This window comes from Eutrigla gurnardus (assembly GCF_963514095.1).
Source record: "Eutrigla gurnardus genome assembly, chromosome: 4".
Lineage (NCBI taxonomy): Eukaryota > Metazoa > Chordata > Actinopteri > Perciformes > Triglidae > Eutrigla > Eutrigla gurnardus.
In genome coordinates, this window is record NC_139918.1 from 26,361,500 (window position 1) to 26,380,327 (window position 18,828).

The following is an 18,828-nucleotide window of genomic DNA, read 5'->3' on the forward strand; positions in this document are numbered from 1 at the left end:
ATCTGTAGTTTTGCGTGTCTTTGAGGTCATTTTGCATCCCTGGAGATTTGCGTGTCTTTGAGGTCATTTTGCATCCCTGGAGATTTGCGTGTCTTTGAGGTTGTTTTGCATCTGTAGTTTTGTGTGTCTTTGTGGTCGTTTTGCATCTCTTTGTAGTTTTTATACTACTCCTATCCCATCCCTATCAGTTAACGTGTTTTGTGGTCCTCTACATCACTTTGCAGCTGTTTTCTGTTTTCTTTGTGGTATTTGTAATAGAAGAATGTTCTCAACTAAAGGAACACTCTTTAAGTTTATCAACATCTGCAGCTTTGGCAGAAAGTTGTCAAAACGACTCCAACAGAACCAAGAAATCCACGTTAGCCAAAGACAGACTAGTGGTGGCACATGTGCCTGTAAACATCTCCTCACTTTGAAAACAAAGCAATTAAAAATTTTGTTCATCATAATCATCATTATCATTTTCACACTCCTAATTGTCTCGCTGCCAGCTGTCTCGAGTTGTTATAATTGAGTGATTTGACACATTTTCATAGTGCCTGAGAAGCAGCCTCCACCTCTGGAGCAAATGTATGTTTACAGAAATGGCTGTTCAAAGTTTATGTAAAACTTATGATTCATGATTAAATGAGTATAAATCCCAAACACCCCTCCTTTGGCTCAGAATGAATGGAAAATGTAGAAATGCCTCTTAACTTCATATATTATCACGGACCACGTCTTTATGAACCCGGTTTGGACCTTGAAGCGCCATATTTTATCGATCGGCGGTGAGCTACTACCACCTGTGTGCCCCCTCCCCCTCCCCCGGTGATGACAGAAACAACCAGGCTGTCAGTTGCCAGGCAATATTCACAACCACTGGCTCACATCAGCTAATTACCAGCAGAAATCACGTATTGACAGATGGGCCCATGCATATTGATCGGCCTGCGCTGCCACGCTTCTAAATAACCAAACGCTAATGAATCATTTCCCATTTGGGAGAGGGAAGGGGGGAAAAAGAATTAGTCTTGTGCCTGACATCATACCTGTACTGCCCATAGCACATGAGGGGGGGGGGGGGTGCACACAAATCACAGCAGACTCTCCCAAGACCTCAGCTGCTCGTATATGCACCACCAACCTCTCTCTCTCTCCCCCTTTCTGTCCATCTTATCAGTCTCTCTCGCCGTCTTTCTCGCCCCGGCCATCCCTCTCTCCGTGTGCTGGCAGTTATTTTTCATGGCGGGCGAGCTGGCCCAGGCAGTAAATACCCGGCTCCTCAAGACTGCGGACCCACAGTGACCCTGCAACCTCCCGTGTCTCTGACGCCTCTCTCTCCCAAGGTCTCTCATTCCAAGGCCCCTGTGATGCAGCGCTCCGGTTGCACCGCAGACCCTGTAATTCACCGGCCTGCTAGATCGCCTGCCAGGAGCTATTGATTTTTGTTTCCCCAATCTCCAGGAGAGAGGGAAAGAAAAGATTAAAAACACTTTGTCAGTTTGGTAGGGAATAAGAATTCTGCGCAGGGGGATACCTAGGAGGGCACGGGGTCAGGGCTGAGGTACTGTACGTCTTTATGGGTTTAACTATTTCCACACCGCGGACATCTCTGTCTGTGCCACTTTGTCCTCTCTTTGTCTTTGCCTGTACGTGCAAGGGGGGAGAATTCGAGAGGGGATGAGAAGCCGAGGATTTTTGCGGCTCAGGGATTGACCTCTGCTGCTGCTGCTCTCCATATATACACTGTACAGTACAACGTGAGTGTGTTTAAACACGCACACACACAGACACAACCCCATTGAAGGGGAAATCAAATAGAGCGTTTGCATGTGTCGCATTAGTCTGATTACTCTAAAGCCCCAGTTTCATTGCAGCATGGGGAGTAATCAGATTTCCTCCTACACCCTCAGAAAAAGACTTTGTCAACATTTTTTTTTTTTTTGTTGCTGCATTTAGGTGAAGATTTACGCAGGGGATGATATTTAATCTATTTTAAGTAGCTACCTAGTTAGCATATAAGCCAAGAGGAAAGGTTTGCCTCACGGTATGTATACATATTTATAGAACCCACACTGAGGGAACAGTGAACAGAAAGGAAAGGAAAAAAAGGATTTACTTGTAAGTATGTCTTTCTGTTTTATTCTCTCCCATCAAAGAATTCCCTCCCATGTTTTTCTTCCCTGAATTTAATATGACCATATATTCATTCACACTAAATAATGTAATCTCAGAACCCGGCCGCTGTCGTCTGACGATGATTCTTTGCTTTTTATTGGTTTAAAATTAGCTTGTAAACTGGCTCCTTGTGAAACAATCCGGTAGTCGTCCCTCAACAACCAACTGCAGGCTCGCATCAACCTAGTCGGTGCCTAGTCGATGTTTATCTACATCCGGTTTTCAGTGGATGAAAATAAAGGTCCTACTTGCAGCAGTAGCATTAAACATTACACTGGAGAGCCACTTTTATGGAGCTTTTTCAATCAATGAGCAAAAAAAGTCAAATCAGTCGACTATAGGCAAAGCAAGGCAATTTTATTTGTGTAGCACCTTTCAACAACAGGGCAATTCAGAGTGCTTGACCAATCAGATTTGACTATGTCATTTCTTAGTCGGGGACACCCCTAGTGTAGAATATTATATATGGAAATACTTGGTAATTAAGTAGATACCCATGCCCTTTCACTTGTTTATTACCTGCAAGTAATAGTATAGTTGTTGTTTCGTAGATCTGGGGCCTTTTCCACCCCCAAGATAACGTGGTATTTTACTACCAAATAAGATGATGTATCTGACTGTGATATTCTTAGCCTGAACAGGGAGATAAAAAAAACTACCTTAGTCCACTATAATTAGATCACTAGCTATAAGATCTCTGTCGTCACGTATATGCACTCTTTGTGAGTGGAGTTTGGAAAGTGTTTTGACTTTTTGTTCCTTTTCCCCGTCTGAGCAAAATGATGAATTGGAGAAACCCCTTGTGCTCCCGAGTTCCCCATATCTCATTTTAGTCATTTGTGAAAACCTACGCACACACACACACACACACACACACACACACACACACACACACACACACACACACACACACACACACACACACACACGTGCTGCCACGCAGTCAAATACACTCATGCTAATGTGATGCCAATGCATAACCCCATCAGATTGTGTCACGCATGGACAGCTCTTATCATTTCACCCTAACTTCCAACTAAATGCGGGGAATGTTTTCTTCCCCCTGATGTTAGGGTTCGGTAATGGTGCCTTTCAGGACCACTCTATTTTCCTGAAATGAAATATTCATTCATTGGCGAGGACAGTCTTAGAGGAAGTCTGTCTGAAATATGAATTCATGGTTCCAGCAGACATTTCTTCAATATTTGATGGGTCATCAGAGCTCTCTGTTTCTAATACTGCGCACTTCCTCCAAATGTTCTCTCTCTTGTTTTTTTGCTTTTCCACAAAATCAGGCCTGAAAAGTCTCCATAAAAGCAGGTTAACATCTCTTAAGTCCAGCCCATTGTGCAAACCATCAGCCGGCGCAAACGAAATCAGCTTGATTGCGTGCTAGCTGGGAGAGAAAAGGCTCGGAGGTGGGCACAGTAATCCAAGGAGAGCGGGTGGTCTGCTTGGAGGCATATCGTTTTATTCCCTCATGCATATTCACTTCTAAGCCTCCGAGTATGCAGATTAGTCCTGTCTGAACAGCGGACTCTCCAATCACATCCTACTTTTGCTTTTTTTTTTATTATTTCCTTTTCTCTGGTACTGCGCCCCGCTGTGCACGAGTGCCGGCACAATGAATGCGACGTGCATGTTTGTGTACGATTGTAACTGTGAGTGTGTGTGTGTGTGTGTAGGGGGGATTTGTTTTTGCGTGTTTGCAAGTTCGGGGGCAGGCGGGTTTGAATGCATGAATAAATGTGTGTGTGTGTGTGTGTGTGTGTGTGTAGGTATGTGTTTGCCAGACACATGGCTTTGTCTCGTCCTGGCACTGCGCTCGGCTCACCAGATGTTCTCCTTTTTTATCATCCTCCACTTGCGCCGCGTTCTTTGAGGTTTAGGGAATCTGTGTCGCTCACATTCAACTTGCTCTGTTGTTTTTTTTGTTTTTTTTTTACTGGGGGAAACAAAACCGACAAGCTCTTCCTTCATTTTCCCATTAAAGAAATCAGTGGAAAATAATGTTTCAGGTCCTCCAGTAGCAGCAGTTCATTATCCACCAAGATAATGATAATGAGCTACAGAATTTGTTGTTCCATAAGAGGTCAGAGTGCAAGGTTGCATACAGGGAAAAAAAAGCCGTCCCTAATGGTGGAGGGGGATGCATCAAAATTTGCTTAAGGCCACGTCGGCAGCAGATGCCCAAGGGGAGAGAGAGAGAGAGAGAGATTTTGAAATGAATTGCATTTAATTGCATGTTTACGTTCACCTGCTGTTTGTCGTGTGCATCCGTACTTGATCACAAAGCCAGAAGGAAGAGTCAGGATTGAAAACCACTGCACCGCACTGCAGTCCCTCCCACATGGAATTAAATCAAGCTGTCACCTGGTCAGTGCCACCACCCACTAAACGCACACACACACACACACACACACACACACACACACACACACACACACACACACACACACACACACACACTCCCATCAACAAACACAGAGAGCTGTCAAATAAAGCAACACTTGTAATTATGGGAGGAGGTGAAATTCAGATTTATTTATTCCAAAATGAAGCCTACCGATCGACGGAGGGACAGCTCTCCTCCATCTGTCATCGTTGAAGCCACACTTGTCTGACACGGGGATTCATTCATCTTGTCGTCTTTGACAGTCGGATTTTCCCGGCGCACTCCCACCAGGAGTCGCACAGGATTTTTTTTTTTTTTTTGGAGGCAGACTAAAAAAGAAAACACTCTGTGACAAGGAGTAGGCTCTTTATGAATGCAAATGAGTCTGGGAAAATTCACAGCGCAGCTAGCGGTGCTCCGAGGCTCCGGCATCCGTCACAACCCCCCCCCCCCCCCCCCACCAGCTACAGCCCACGCTTTGCCAAGAGGTCTAAGGGCTTACAGGGGCCCTACAGCAAGAACAGACACACTCACGCAAAAGGGCATGGAAATCCTGTGGCTGACACACACTGCGAGTGCCACCGGTGACTATTATTTTCATGGAAATGATAAGCTTACTGTTTTTATATGCCATCCACAGAATGGCTGGTGGGTTTTTGGGTTTTATTATAAAACATTCATCTGTGTGTGTGTGTGTGTGTGTGTGTGTGTGTGTGTGAGGATGCGTCACTTGTATCACTTGACATTTGGCTCCCCTTTTATCCTGTTCCAAGGATAGTAAGTCAAATGCTATGTGACAGGTCAACCCCTTCATATCAGTCATCCTTCACCCTGACCCAGCCTCAGCTGCACAAAGACACATCCAGCTTATCCACGCTAAAAGATTATCATTGGCTACAAGACACAGGCAAATCCTGCCGGGCTCGAGCCATGAATCTGTTTACTCGCACTAACAAGGAAACACACACAGACTATTCTTGAGTCCTAAAAATGTAATATTTTTAAATGAAGGTATGAAGCCAGAAAAAAAATTGTATTTCCTGAGAGATTTAGGGGAATTTAGTTTCACAAAAGGATGAAGCAATAAGCTTCGTCTTCAAGTTGTTACTGAGGAAACCTTAAACGTATTCAGCGCAGAACTAAATTAAAGAGGCACTACGCCAAAAAAATAGATTGTTCTCTGTTGCTGGTAAGGGAGCTATTAGAAAAAAATAACCCTGATGGTGTCATCAACAGATTACAGTTTGGGAAATTACATATTTGTAGGGGGGAAAAAAGCCCGCGATTTAAACTGGGGTCTTACGTTGCTGGCGTAGTGGCCATCCTTGGTATTGCAGTATAATTGGCCCAAAAAAGTATTTTTTCCCCATTCACACCAACTACAAAAGGAACAGCTGAGAAGACTCTGAGTGTCACAAACTTCCTGAATGGACTTAAATGTCTATGAAGCCATCCATTATTGTGTTCTTTATCTCCCACTTACCCGGGGCCGGGTCGCCAGGGGCAGCAGGCATTCCAGACGTTCCTCTCCCCAGCAACGTTTGCTAGCTCCTCCTGGGCCAGAGGAGATATATAATCTCTCCAGCGTGTTTAGGGTGTACCGAGGGGAGGTGGTGAGGGGGAGGGGGGCCTCTTACCAGTTGGACATACCAGGAAAACCTCTTAAGCGAGGCACCCAGGAGGCATCCTGAGCAGATGCCCCAAACCACCTCAACTGGCCCCTTTCGACATCAATGCCCCTTTCTACTCCCAAGTACCCTCCGGATGTCTGAGCTCCTCACCTCATCACTAGGGCTGAGCCCAGCCACTCCACCGAAAAAACTACATTTGGTGGCTTGTATCCATGATCTCATTCTTCTGGTTACTACCCAAGAACATTTACGGTCAGGATTTAGATGGACTGGTAGACTGGGAGCTCTGCCTTCTGGCTCAGGTGATTTGATATTTAAATGCGGTGGACTTCCTCCCAACCCAGAGCATGCAAACCACTGGTTTACCACAGACAACAATGGCCTCGGACTCGGTGGTACTGACTCTCAAACTCGTCTGCAAACCACCCCAGTGCATCCTAAAGGTCACGGTCTGACGGACCCAACAGAAGCACATCATCATAGATGCAATTCTACGGACGCTCCACCTTGAGATCCTGTACATTAATATCCGACTTAATCTGTGATTATGGACAACACGCCCCTATATTCCCTCCAGTTTCCCCCATCTTGACTCCCCCCAGAAGACATGGACGTAAACCTTCTCCCGAGTCCACAAAACACACGTAAACTGGATGACCAAACTCCCAAGACCCCTCCAACACCCTTGCTAAAGAGCTGGTCTACTGTTCCCAGGCTAGGACGTAATCCACATTGTTCCTCCTGATTCGGAGGTACAACAATTCCTCGAGCATTCTTTCCAGCAGCCCACAATAAATGTCCCAGACTGTCTAGAAAACCTTTTCATTAAATAATGGTATGCCAATGATGTGAGCGGGGAGCCACGGAACCAGGATCCTGAAACTGAAGCACCTAAATGGAATTTAGCCATCCAAATTGAATTATTTGTCCTACTGTTGAATCCAGCATCTTTTGGACCTTGACCTGCACGAAGAAATAAAAGTATAAAAGCATACAAGACTAAAAGGATACTCGACCTCTGCTGCATCGCATCTCACAATGAATACGTCTCTTGCAACTCCTCCCAACTTCATGGATGTGCGATACTACATCTCCATGGCAACCTTTTAACGTGGTGATTTATACACGGCTTCACATTAACGACTTGGCAGTTGAGCAGCTTTTGCCTTCTACCTCAGGTTTGTATCAGAGCTGCAAAGAAACTGGGACTTGTGGGTATTTTATTTATCCGGACTTCAGTGGAGGATGGGGAGGCGGCGGCAGGGCAAGGAGCTCGGAACTGCTGACTCGGCTCCCGTCGCTTAATCTATTTGAGGTGTGATTAAAGTTTAATTCGTACCCATCTCCTAATGTCGGGCCGATGTGTGTGTTCTTCAGCAGTCGGTGGTGAGTAGTTTCAAGCTGAGCCCAGGTCTTTTCTCTCTGTCTGGGCCTCACTTTATTCATGCCTGAGGGACACCAAGAGCTGCAAACAACTGAATTTTTCATCAAGGTTACTTCCTGGAGAGATGTGCCATGCAGTTGCTGCTTTTTTTCCCTCCTCAGTGTGTTCCGAGCTCATACATAACTTACCCTGATCTGACCCGCAGCTCTATCCGGGAGGAGTTGTTTGACCCTGGTCCGGATCGGAGGATCACTGCGGAGTCAGCATTTGTTTTCTGTTATTTGTTATGAAGCTTGGTTTGGTTAGATTATGCGATATGTGGTATAATATTAGTTTAAACCCCCCCAATTAAGCGATTATAAGCAGTTTGGTTCATGGACACCAAATAAATGCTTTATAGTGTATGCAAATATAAAGAGATTTAATGTTTATTTTAACAACCCAACTCCTCCTATTAAGCATCAATAAACAGTTAATTAAATTCATTAGAGCTAAGCATAATTGTTATTGTATGTGATTATATTTTCTTGAGCTTTGGACACATTTATCAACAGTTTTATGACTCGCTCTTAATGATTTGTATATGAAAAATAATTTCTGAATAAAATATATTATGTTAAATTTGGTTATAGCTAGATTAAAGTGAGTTATAAGACGTTTTGTAGCTTCACACCTTCTGTTCATTCATCAAGTATCTCTATACTGATTATTGATGCTAAATCGGGAAAACCATCACATGCCATTCAAATTCACATTATTCTAGTTAAGATGGCTCGTGTGAAAAACTCCAACGTATTATAATCTATGGTACATTCTGCCTTCCTCCATATTCATCAGAGCAGTCTCACCGGATGATGGCAAACACAACACAACTCAACAAACTCAACTAGTTCACATTTCTTTGGGGAATTCCGACATGTTTGGCATTAACATTTTTTCTCGTCTCTGAAAAACAACTCTGCAACTTCTGGAGAAAAACATGTACTATTTATATGAATATTTTTCTTTTTTTTTTTTTTACATCAAAATGAATTTGCAATTCTAATCAAATGCCTCTTTATTTGCAGGATTATTAATGCTGCAAAACACATTTGGTTTTAATTGAGGGGAAAATATGCAATGTCTGATGATTTTTTTTTCTCTTTCATTAAGGCTGCAAATTCTCCTTTCTTCAAAAAACAAACAAGGTCTTATTTATTCTATTCAGAGTTTACTTTCCCCAAAGCATCCACACACAATAAGGTAATTCCTGTCTATTGGCTTACAATGGAATAAATTTGAATTTAGAGCAAAAAAAGAGCTCTTTGGTCATATTTCACAGTAATCAATGCAGCCCTCGATTTTTAAGTCAGACCTCAGAAGACTGATGTGTGGGTGGTATGGATCTGAAGCACCAGCCCGACATCAGAGGTTTTATATTCACTGTTTTGTAGACAAACGTTTGTGTGAAAATATCAGAATAGTATGATCTCTTTCCCCCACCACACATTCCAGTATGCATGTTTTACAGCGAACCATCAACTCTTATGTAAGGTCTACAACACTCTGATAATCCCGTCGTTATGAGCCTGTTTAATAGGGTATAAAATAAAGCAGAATGGCTGTTGGACTGCAGACTTCCATTTCAGGGCTGTACTGTGCAGTCTTGCAGCTCCTTAGTGTCAGACATTATCACCACCACTACCCTCAACCTCACCCTGCCCCTTGTGACAATTACTGCCCTACCTCCCTATTCAGCGCGTAATGAGAAAACTGACTGATCGATTTCTGTCCGGTCGGTAAAAGAAGGGAAGGAGGCATTTGGATATTGGAGAGACCCGACTGAAGCACAGAACTGCAGCATACCCATACTGTGACTTGTTTTCGGTGTTAATGGGAGATAACGTGCATGCAACAACAAATATTACATATTAGATGCAGATTGAAATTTAAAAACATGTCTGGTTTAAGGCTAAAACTAACAGGTACCTTCATCATCACTGATAAATATTATCGAGGATGCCATAGGAAAAACAAGCAAACCTACAAATATTCACATTTGATCGGCTGGAACAGGTGAAATTATTTGTAATTTTTGCTTAAAACTGATTAAGAGTCCAATTTTACATCCCTCTAACATCATTGGACCTTTTCAAAGCCTGGCTACTACATTACCCACAATGCAACTCCACCGCTGACAGTTCGATCAGAGATTAGGGTGCGTTATGCTAACAGCGGCTAATGTATCCTCGAGCTGCTAGCTTCGAGCAGAAATGAGGAGCTATATATGCTGCGTTCAAGTGCTAGTCGGAAGATCTACCTTCCCACTTGTGAAGTCGGAATTACGAGAATGTTACATTCAAGTGCTATCGGGACGTGCTAGCAGACTATAGTCCATTTGTTATGGATAGAGCAATAAATAACATTGGTGATCAAGTCTACATAGATTACAGATTAAAATGACGTACACAAGCAACGGCTAATACTTCAAAACAGGGAATTACGTAGCCTCTTCTCTGCCACGTTGAAAGCTTCTCGTTACCCAAACCCGGGAACTCGGAGTTTTCCCCATTCGTAATTACGACGTAATCAGCAATTCGTACCATAATTCCAATATCACGTGGATGCAGTGCGAGTTTCAAATTGCTGTCTCATGTGACATCACTTGAGGCATTTTTTGTCAGATTTGACTCCGCCCCCTCTGGTTTTCTATGTCAACAAGAGGACTCCATGTGATTTCTCATCATAACCGGATGTTTAAACCACCATGGCACCGTTTTTCAACAACTGTTGTGGTCCCGCTTAACAACAAAAGGCTTGTAAAAGCCCCCTCCCATCCGGAACTAATAAATTCATCTTGATTTATTATTCCTTTGACTGATTACAAGGATGTAAATATTCAGCCTCGGAAAATATATAGCCAGGGGTTGACAGAGTGTCTCCTACGAGCGCCACCATGCTGTCCTGCTGGGTCAGAGCTTCACTGCCACTCACAATTATTTATTAGGCTACATATTCACTCTCGATCCATCACCGTGCAGCCAACCGGCCCCGGTCACATCTCTTTATGTTTATTACAGTGTCCCCACCTTTTCCCGGGGCGGATGATTGACGTGCGCGGAGAGGAGCGAGGTGGGACTTGCGCGCTCCCTTCTTCTCCAATCGCGGCTCGAGGGGGGCGGAGGCTTTCCCATCCATACTCCGATTATGAGTCAGTTACCAGACATAAGCGAAACAATAACAGTTGCTGGTTACTTTGTAGCGCAGGAGCTTCAAAGGCGAGTTGAGCGTTCGCCGCGGATACGAGCTCGCGAGCGGGAAGGGAGCTCCGCGCGCGCGCCCCACTTTTAATCAGATTAGGAGGCTTTTTTTTAATGTTGAATCCAATCTTTTTTTCTTCTTCTTCTACTTCTTCTTCTTGTTCTTCTTCTTTCTCTTCCTCACAGTAGCGGCGCAGGAGTGGCTAAAGCCAAAAGCAGCGATTCAGATCAGATTTCACCCTCAAACCAGCTGGGAGAGACACCGAGAGACACCGAGAGAGAAGAGAGAGAGAGAGGGTTTGTCAGTCTCCCTCCTCCCAAATCCAGAAAAGCTTACCAAGGAAAAAGGAGGAGTGTCGGGGCTGAGAGAGACGCAGAGGAATTTCCGAGGATATTTTCTCTTCTTTTTTTCGTCCCCCCCCCCCTCCACCACCTCCTCCTCATCCTCCTCCTGCTCCTCTTCCTCTTCATATTAACATTTAAAAGTTGGAGGCGAGGCAGCGGGGACCGTGGTCAATGATGGACGAGCAGCCTCGGTTGATGCACTCCCACGGGGTAGGCATGGCCGGACACCCCGGCCTGGCGCAGCATATGCAGGATGGCACGGCGGGGACGGACGGAGAGGGGAGGAAGCAGGACATCGGAGACATATTACAGCAAATCATGACCATCACAGACCAAAGCTTGGACGAAGCGCAAGCGAGGTGAGGCTGCATGCATAGAAACACGCACACACAAACAAGCCTTTATTAATAAGAGAGCGAACATAACATGTGAGGCAGCGTGTTGGGGATGTGGAGGGGGAGATAACGTTGTGGTTTGTGCCTCTAAATGACAGCGAAGAAAAGAACATAAAAAACTTGTCACGATTTTGTCATTCTAAACAACTTGTTTTTTTTATTAAAATAAATTAAAACTATGAATAATAATATAATGAATAAATAATAAAAACATTTAAAGTAGACCAGTTGTCTCTGACACTTTTCCCCCTCATTATAAAGGAGCTTAGCTGTAATCCTCAGCTGTGATGACATGTTGCAGATCCTTTCTCATAGTTTTGAACCACTGAATCAGTAATTATACTAAAATAAGATGCACAATGAGGAGACATGTCACAGGTGTAGCAGCTGGATTCTGTTGCATATTATGTTGTCAGAAAAAAAGGTTATAATCGTGCAGTTTTGTGAGAAAATAATGAACATACGTCTAAATATTATTGGCTTTGGCTCCTAGATGTTTTTTCTGAGTGGAAACATGACAGTCACCTTTCACACTGATATTCTGTGACTCCAGAATCCTTTAGGTGGCTTTGTTGACTATTGCCACTTGTTTGATTATTGATCTGGAAAGGGATGTCCTGTCCTCTTTTTAGGAAACATGCACTGAACTGCCACAGAATGAAACCAGCTCTCTTCAACGTCTTGTGTGAAATAAAGGAGAAAACAGGTAAGTTGTTTTTCTTCTTCTTTTGCTTGCACGTACTGATACTTCTGAGAGTGTTGACGATTTGATCGTCTAAATTATTGTATTCGTCGTTCTTTATTTTGCTTTAAAAAAACAATATACATTATGGTCGTGGTAGCACTCCTAATTTGTTTGGCGTTCTTATGATTTACGATGTGGTTCTCCTGTCAAAACGTCACAAATGCATGTGAGCAGCGCCGGCCCCAGATGAGGCGCTGTCATTGGACGGGAGTGATTTCATGCCGACGTTTAAGGCCTTTCATGGGGCTGGGCTCTCTCTCCCCGCGCTCAACTGTTTTCCTTGGCCGAGTTTTGACGGCGTTTTGCAAAGTGAGCTGGTTTTTAAAACACAGAGGGCAGGTCAGAGGGATTTTCTGTTTCTTTTTTTTCCTCTGCAGCAAAGGGGGGTCAAAGTCGTGAAGAGGCAGATGTGAGAATTTGTTATTCACTTAACAGCAGATTAAAAAGCAGAGCAGCTCACATGATGAAAGTGAATATTCTCAGAGGGATGTGGCAGAGAGCGCTGCTTTTCAAAGCGAGGGGAATATTAAAAAAAAACTAAACAAAATGTCCAATTCAACCTTAGCTGTGAACGCAACCTTTGAAGCTGTCTTTTGAGGTTACAGAGATATAGTCTCGTCACTTTGTCTGCGTTTTGCAGCCATGACACTTAAAATAAACACAGGGGGCTGATATGGAGGCAATACTGTTGTTTCCCATCATTTTATACGTGTTATTCACCGACATTGCGTTGGTATGAGTCAGACTTTGGCACAGGTTTATCAAAACAAAAGGAGAGGAAAAAAAGCAAAAAGTCGAAGGCACCGGCAGACACTTTTTGATGATTTTCCCCAGATTGAAAAGGTTAAAGAGTGTACTCTCTGTGAAGGAGGAAGCTCCAGTAGGTTGGGGCCCTCTTTTTTTTTTTCTCTAAATTGCAAGCCTCTGAAAAAGTGAGAGAGTAATGCCTGGCTCTTTGTAAACTGTCTGGCGTCTCCCTGGGTTCAACCAGAGTTCGTTTCCAAAAAAGAAGAACAAAGTGACTTGGACCTTTTCCTGGCTTTTCCCCCAGTCTCTCCTCTCTTCCCACCGTTCTTGGCAACGCGGGGTTTTTCACTGTGACGAGCGAGAGGCTCCCCCTCGGCCTGCAAATTAGGACCAAGTTAGAAAAAGGAGTTTATATTCTATCGTTTTTTTTTTTGTTGCTGTTTGAAAAGCACGCTCCAAAATAGCATTTAAAAAGTTCGACGATCAGCTATTTATGAGAGAGGATCGAGCCTTAATGGCCGCCTTCCCCCCCTGTCTGCGTTTGAAGAGCTGAGCTGTGGCTCATCTTCGCCGCTTGGAGTTTTTTTTTTTTTGTGCAGACGAAACTGAAAAATCCTTTTCACTGCAGTGACAAAAGAGGGAAAACGACTCAAACCTTCACCATGGCATTTACAGCCAAATGTGCTGAGTGCAGTGTATGCGGGGTGCAGCCTGTAATTTGTCAGGTCCCTTTTTTTTTTAGATTCTTTTATAAAGAGTCAGCTTCTCCGTGCCTTTTTTTTTGTACATTGTTGCAGAGTGTCTTTAGGATAAAAAAAAAAAAACACAAGTGTGAGCTCGGAGACGAGTGCAGCTTCGGTTCAGATTTTGAAGCGGCCCTCCTCCTCCTCGACCTTTTACTGAAGAGAGGAGACGCTCCCTTCAGATCATATATCATTTGTTGCACGTAGTTATTCACGTGTGTGGTGTATCGGTATATCAGCGGCATGTGAGTGTTGACAGCAGCAATATGGGACATTGCAGCAGCAGCAGCAGCAGCAGCAGCAGCAGCAGCGAGGAGTCCGTTGGCGAGCAGCTGACAAACAAGGCGGGGAAGCGCATGCCGATTGCAGACGGATCAGTCCTTAACTGATGACCCCACCCGGCCCCGGCTCCCTGTGTATTTGCACCAGGGGTCGCGGGTTCCCCCCCCCCCCAACGTGACGCTGCAGGAGTAGTATTTAGCAAGCTTAAACAAGCTCATGTTCGCTTGCTGCTTCATGGAAAACCAAACGGCGGCGGAGGGTCGTGTTACTGCTTACAGACGCTCCCCTTTTCGTTCCCCGGGCCAGTGTTGTATTTCACGTTTTAACCCTGACAACTGCCCCCCCTCCTACCCTACCCCTCGACACTTTTTTTTTTTTTTTTTTAGAAAGCACATTGTTTCTGCAGTTCCTGAGGAGCGCTCGGGATTAGTTTTTCCTGCGCTCGCCGCTCCAACATCCTGTGAAGAGGGGTTTGAGAGTGTCTTTGTCTGTGTGGAACCATTAGGGTGAGGGAAGCTGGCACGTACAGGTTGACTAAGTAAGAGAAGCCAGACACCAAGTCAGTGTTTCTGGGTGTCAGATTCCAGGCCTACTCTCTCTCTCTCTCTCCCCCTTGTCCTCTCTCTCTCTCTCTCTGCCGGCCTGGGACTGTTTCGTCAGGCCACTCTGTGTCAGCAGCCTCACATTACCCCCCTTATGCAGAGCTCGGGTCAGATGCAGAGCTCCTGCATGACTAATGTGATCAGACGGATAATGCATCGCACCGCTTGAACTTATCAGAGCCGTTGGACCTGCTGAATCAGTCGCTCCCGCTAACTGACCCCTCCCCCCCCCACTCCCCTGCTAATTAGACATGTGCAAACATTTTAGTCATGCACACTGGTGTTTAGTCTCGTCACTTTCATCATCATCAGCACAAAAGCAAAGTTGTCCTGAAAGTGCTGCGTTGTCGGCAGGGGTCTCAACTAACAATTACTTTCGTTATCGATTAGATTGCTTTCTTGTTCAAGTAATCATTGAGTCTGTAATCGTGAAAAAAAATGGCTAAAGCGACGTCTTCAAATGTTTTTTTTGTTTGTTTTGTGTCTGACCAGAAAACCAAAGATTATATGTATAGAGGGTTGGTACGGGTGCTGGAAATCCTTGAAAACACTTGAATTTTTGTGGTGTTTTCAAGGTTTGAAACATGCTTAAAATGTGTGTTCTATGTGATGACATATATGATAGAACAGAGAAAAGAAGATCTCCATATTTGAGGGAGTGAAAACAGCATTTTCTGACATTTCTGCATGAAAAATGACTTTTGATGATGAACAGATGATGAAAATAGTTGGTGGTTATATTTCTGTGGATCTGTTAGTGGAATTAGTTTTCCTTTCATTTGTGGTCCTTCTGTAAAAAGCTGTCTCCAAACATCATGTTGGTTGTTTAGAGGACAATAACATCTCATTTAATGTGATGAACAAGTGACATAATAAGTAGACTGAATACTGACCATTGGATTGATACAAATATGGAGTTTACCACAGCTGGAAGGGGCTGGAAAAGCATGGAAATGCACCTTGAAATGCTTGAAAAGGGCTTGATTTTGACTTTGGAAAATGTGTGGGAACCGTGTAAATAATATAATCCAGAGGAAGGCAGCGAATCTTCACATGAGAGTGTCTGGAAATGACAAAAGTTTGGCTTTTTGCTTGAAAAATCAGTGAAATGATTAATCAGCTAAATTGCAGATTCATTTTCAGAGCGTTACCTCATCCATTAATCAAGTGATCGATCGCTCAAGGCTTGGGAATAAATGTAAAGGTGCGCGGCGATAAAATGTCAAATGGCTATGAATGGTGTTTCCCGTAAAACATTAACATTAAAGGTTGATGGAGGGACTCCAGTGGAGCCCCCGTGAAACGGTGGATGGACTGGTCACTATGGCTCCCAGTGCTGCTGTTTTTCAGCATTTAATTGACATGGCTGTCCATGATGAGTTCAGGGGTTAGTGTTGCCTCTCTTTGTTACTCTCCTCTCATCTCCAGTGACAGATGGAGGCATTAGTTTCCAATGTGGCGCTGTCCTGAAACTAATGGCTATGTCCTTGGTTTCCCCGCGCTAGCTGGGAGACTGTATATCTGTCCCCGACTTGGAAGTGCCGAAGCAGCAGTTTATCCCCCCCCCCACCCCCCATGTTTTAGTTTCCACGGAAATAAGACCGAACAGGAGTCGGTCTGTTCTCTCATAAATGACTTCAAATAAATAACTTCAAAAAACGGGAGTGCAAGTTTCCCTGAGAAAACGTTTTTGATTTGCGAGTTTCTAGGAAACTATTTTCCACTTACCAGAAAACGTCCCCTCTTCGTGAATAATAATAAACATGTAATATATTTCTGTAAGTAGTCTGAGGCCGGAGATGTGCTGATTGAGAGTTTATCTTTGCTTTTAAAGTGAGTTATATCAATGCATTCCATTTCACCCACTGACATTTCCTCTATATTCATATTTATGTCCGCTGCATTATCAGTGCACTTCAGAAGCAGCGGCATGCATTTTTATTTATTTTTTATTTATTTGTTTTTGCTGTTCCCTGTCCTGATATAAACTCACTGGCAATTAGGACAGCTAATTTATTATGCAAATGTTGACTGGCTTAATTGAGACATGTTAATCATGTTTTAAGAGGCTAATTACAGCCCTGTTTATCTGAGGTGGGAGTTGTAATTAGCCATGATAACAGATCTGGCTGTAGAATGGTCATATTCTGTGTGTTGACGTATGGTTGGTGTGTGTGTGTTTGTTTATATTTTGGAAGCTATTTTCTGCCTTTTTCAGCTTTTAAACAAATAGTTCCTGTCGAGTGTCTCTAGTGTTTATTTCCCACCTCTCCATTCATGTAAACAGCGAGACAGTCCTGGGAAACAGATTCATCCCCTCACCTATTCACCACAATATGAATGCATTGTTGATCTCCACGTTTCCGCTTTTCGTTTCCCGCACTTCTCCGTCCGGTTATCTGATGCAGCGGCTGGCCATTTTTACAAACAGAGCTTTTATACGAGGCTGTGTTCTTAGTTTTCTGACAGAGATCATATTCGGATCCATTACGCCAAGAATGCCTTCCCACTTATCGAATATAAAATTGCTTTAGAGAGGAAATTTGCTCTATGGCGGAGTGGAGTTTCTCTTTTATCAGATGTTTGTCTCTGGAGCAGCTTTTACTGTCTACAAAACAGCTCTGGTGACATTATTGCAGTTGCAATTGCCCCGGCCATTGTTTTTCTTATTGGTGCTGTTTGGATATGATTGGATTTTCCACAGTCTGGTGGAATTGCTTCACGCAGGAGGACCGGCTGGACGCGTATATCCTCATATTGTTGGCGTTGAAAACACCTGCAGATCTTATTACCCATATGTTTGGCGGGGGGCTACAACCATCTCTGAATTGTTTAGTTTTTCACTTGTTCAATCTGTTCGCTTACATAACAGTTAGTTATGATCTTCTATCAAAAATGTGACCCGGTGTCCCGTTTTTATTTGTGATTAGTCACTTCTCAAACGTCTGATGTTTTAAAGGCTTTTATTCTTCTATTTGTACCTGAATGTGTTTTATGAGGTAGCTGGTTGGTAGTTGATAACCTTTACATGGAGGTGTGGGATGTCATTCCTCTGGCAACCTGCCACAGCGATGTAAGTGGCGTGTTGGCAGCATGCTGGGGTTGTAGAAAAGGACTACCCCCCTCCTCCTCCTCCTCCTCCTCCATCCGACTTCGATGAACAGTCAAACGTAAAATGGCAAGCGCTCTTCCCTGGCTGACTTAGTAAAAATGACATAAATTAATACATGCTGCTTAAACAGGACCAAGATTAATGGTTGCCTTTCGCAGCGGCTTAGATCCTCTGTCAGTCGCTGCTCGCTGCCCAGATGGAATCAACACCAATCAATGAGGCTGCCCGACTCTCCCTGGATATCTGCTTAGGATGTTGAGTGGGACACACACACACACACACACACACACTTAAATAGATCCTGCATTCACATTGAAACACATACTGTATATCCTACAAAAACAAAACACAATTGCACCGGCGTTGATGCAGCGTTTCCGCTCCTCTCTTCGGCGTTTTCTTCCGTCCAAACCCGTCGCCGCGTCCTGTATCACTTCCCCGCACAGTGGGGGCGTTCAATCAGGTGCCACAAAGTCAGATGGGGAAGAGCAGCGAGGCTGATGGCTCAGTAGTGATTGGATGTTTCAATTACTGATAGTAATGCCATGGTGTAGTGAGTCATGCAGTGCAGATAGCACCATTTATTTTAATCAGGACAGGGGGAGAGAAGATGGGTGTGGATGTGTCTCCCTCGTTTCAGAGTAGTTTCACATTTAGATGCAGGGGAGTGTGTGCTCTCTCTCTCTCTCACACTCTCTCTCTCTGTCTTTTTTTATTTCATGCACAAACACACACGTGCACACACACACACACACACACTCAGGTGGATTGAGAGCGGAGGAGAGGTTGCCGTGGGTAACGCATAGCGACAAGGTACTCTCTCGGTGAGCTATTCTAATTTATGTTAATAAACCTTGCCGTTGCCGTGAGAGACAAAGGGGCCACAGATGAGCCTTGGTAACCTCGGCACCTTCAGTGGAAGGAAAAGGCTCAGACAAAGAACAATGCAGACACACACACACACACACGCACACACACGCTCGGAGAGAATAAGAGAGAAGAGATATCGAACTGTAGAGGAAGACACAAATACTGTGGCAGAGAACGA

The 18,828-nt window shown here is 44.1% G+C and overlaps 1 protein-coding gene across 4 annotated transcripts in view; it reads left to right on the forward strand.

Moving 5' to 3' along the window:
* The first annotated feature begins 10,799 nt into the window (after positions 1-10,799).
* Positions 10,800-18,828, forward strand: part of pbx1a (pre-B-cell leukemia homeobox 1a) — a 47,147-nt gene continuing 39,118 nt past the window's right edge. Inside the window, exons 1-2 of one of the 4 annotated variants that reach the window (XM_084007020.1) lie at positions 10,800-11,513; positions 12,182-12,255. In XM_084007020.1, the coding sequence (XP_083863146.1) occupies positions 11,326-11,513; positions 12,182-12,255 (262 nt within the window). In that variant the 5' untranslated portion in view covers positions 10,800-11,325. The remainder of the gene's footprint in view (positions 11,514-12,181; positions 12,256-18,828) is intronic. The other 3 variants (XM_084007022.1, XM_084007021.1, XM_084007023.1) reach the window with 3 other exon arrangements.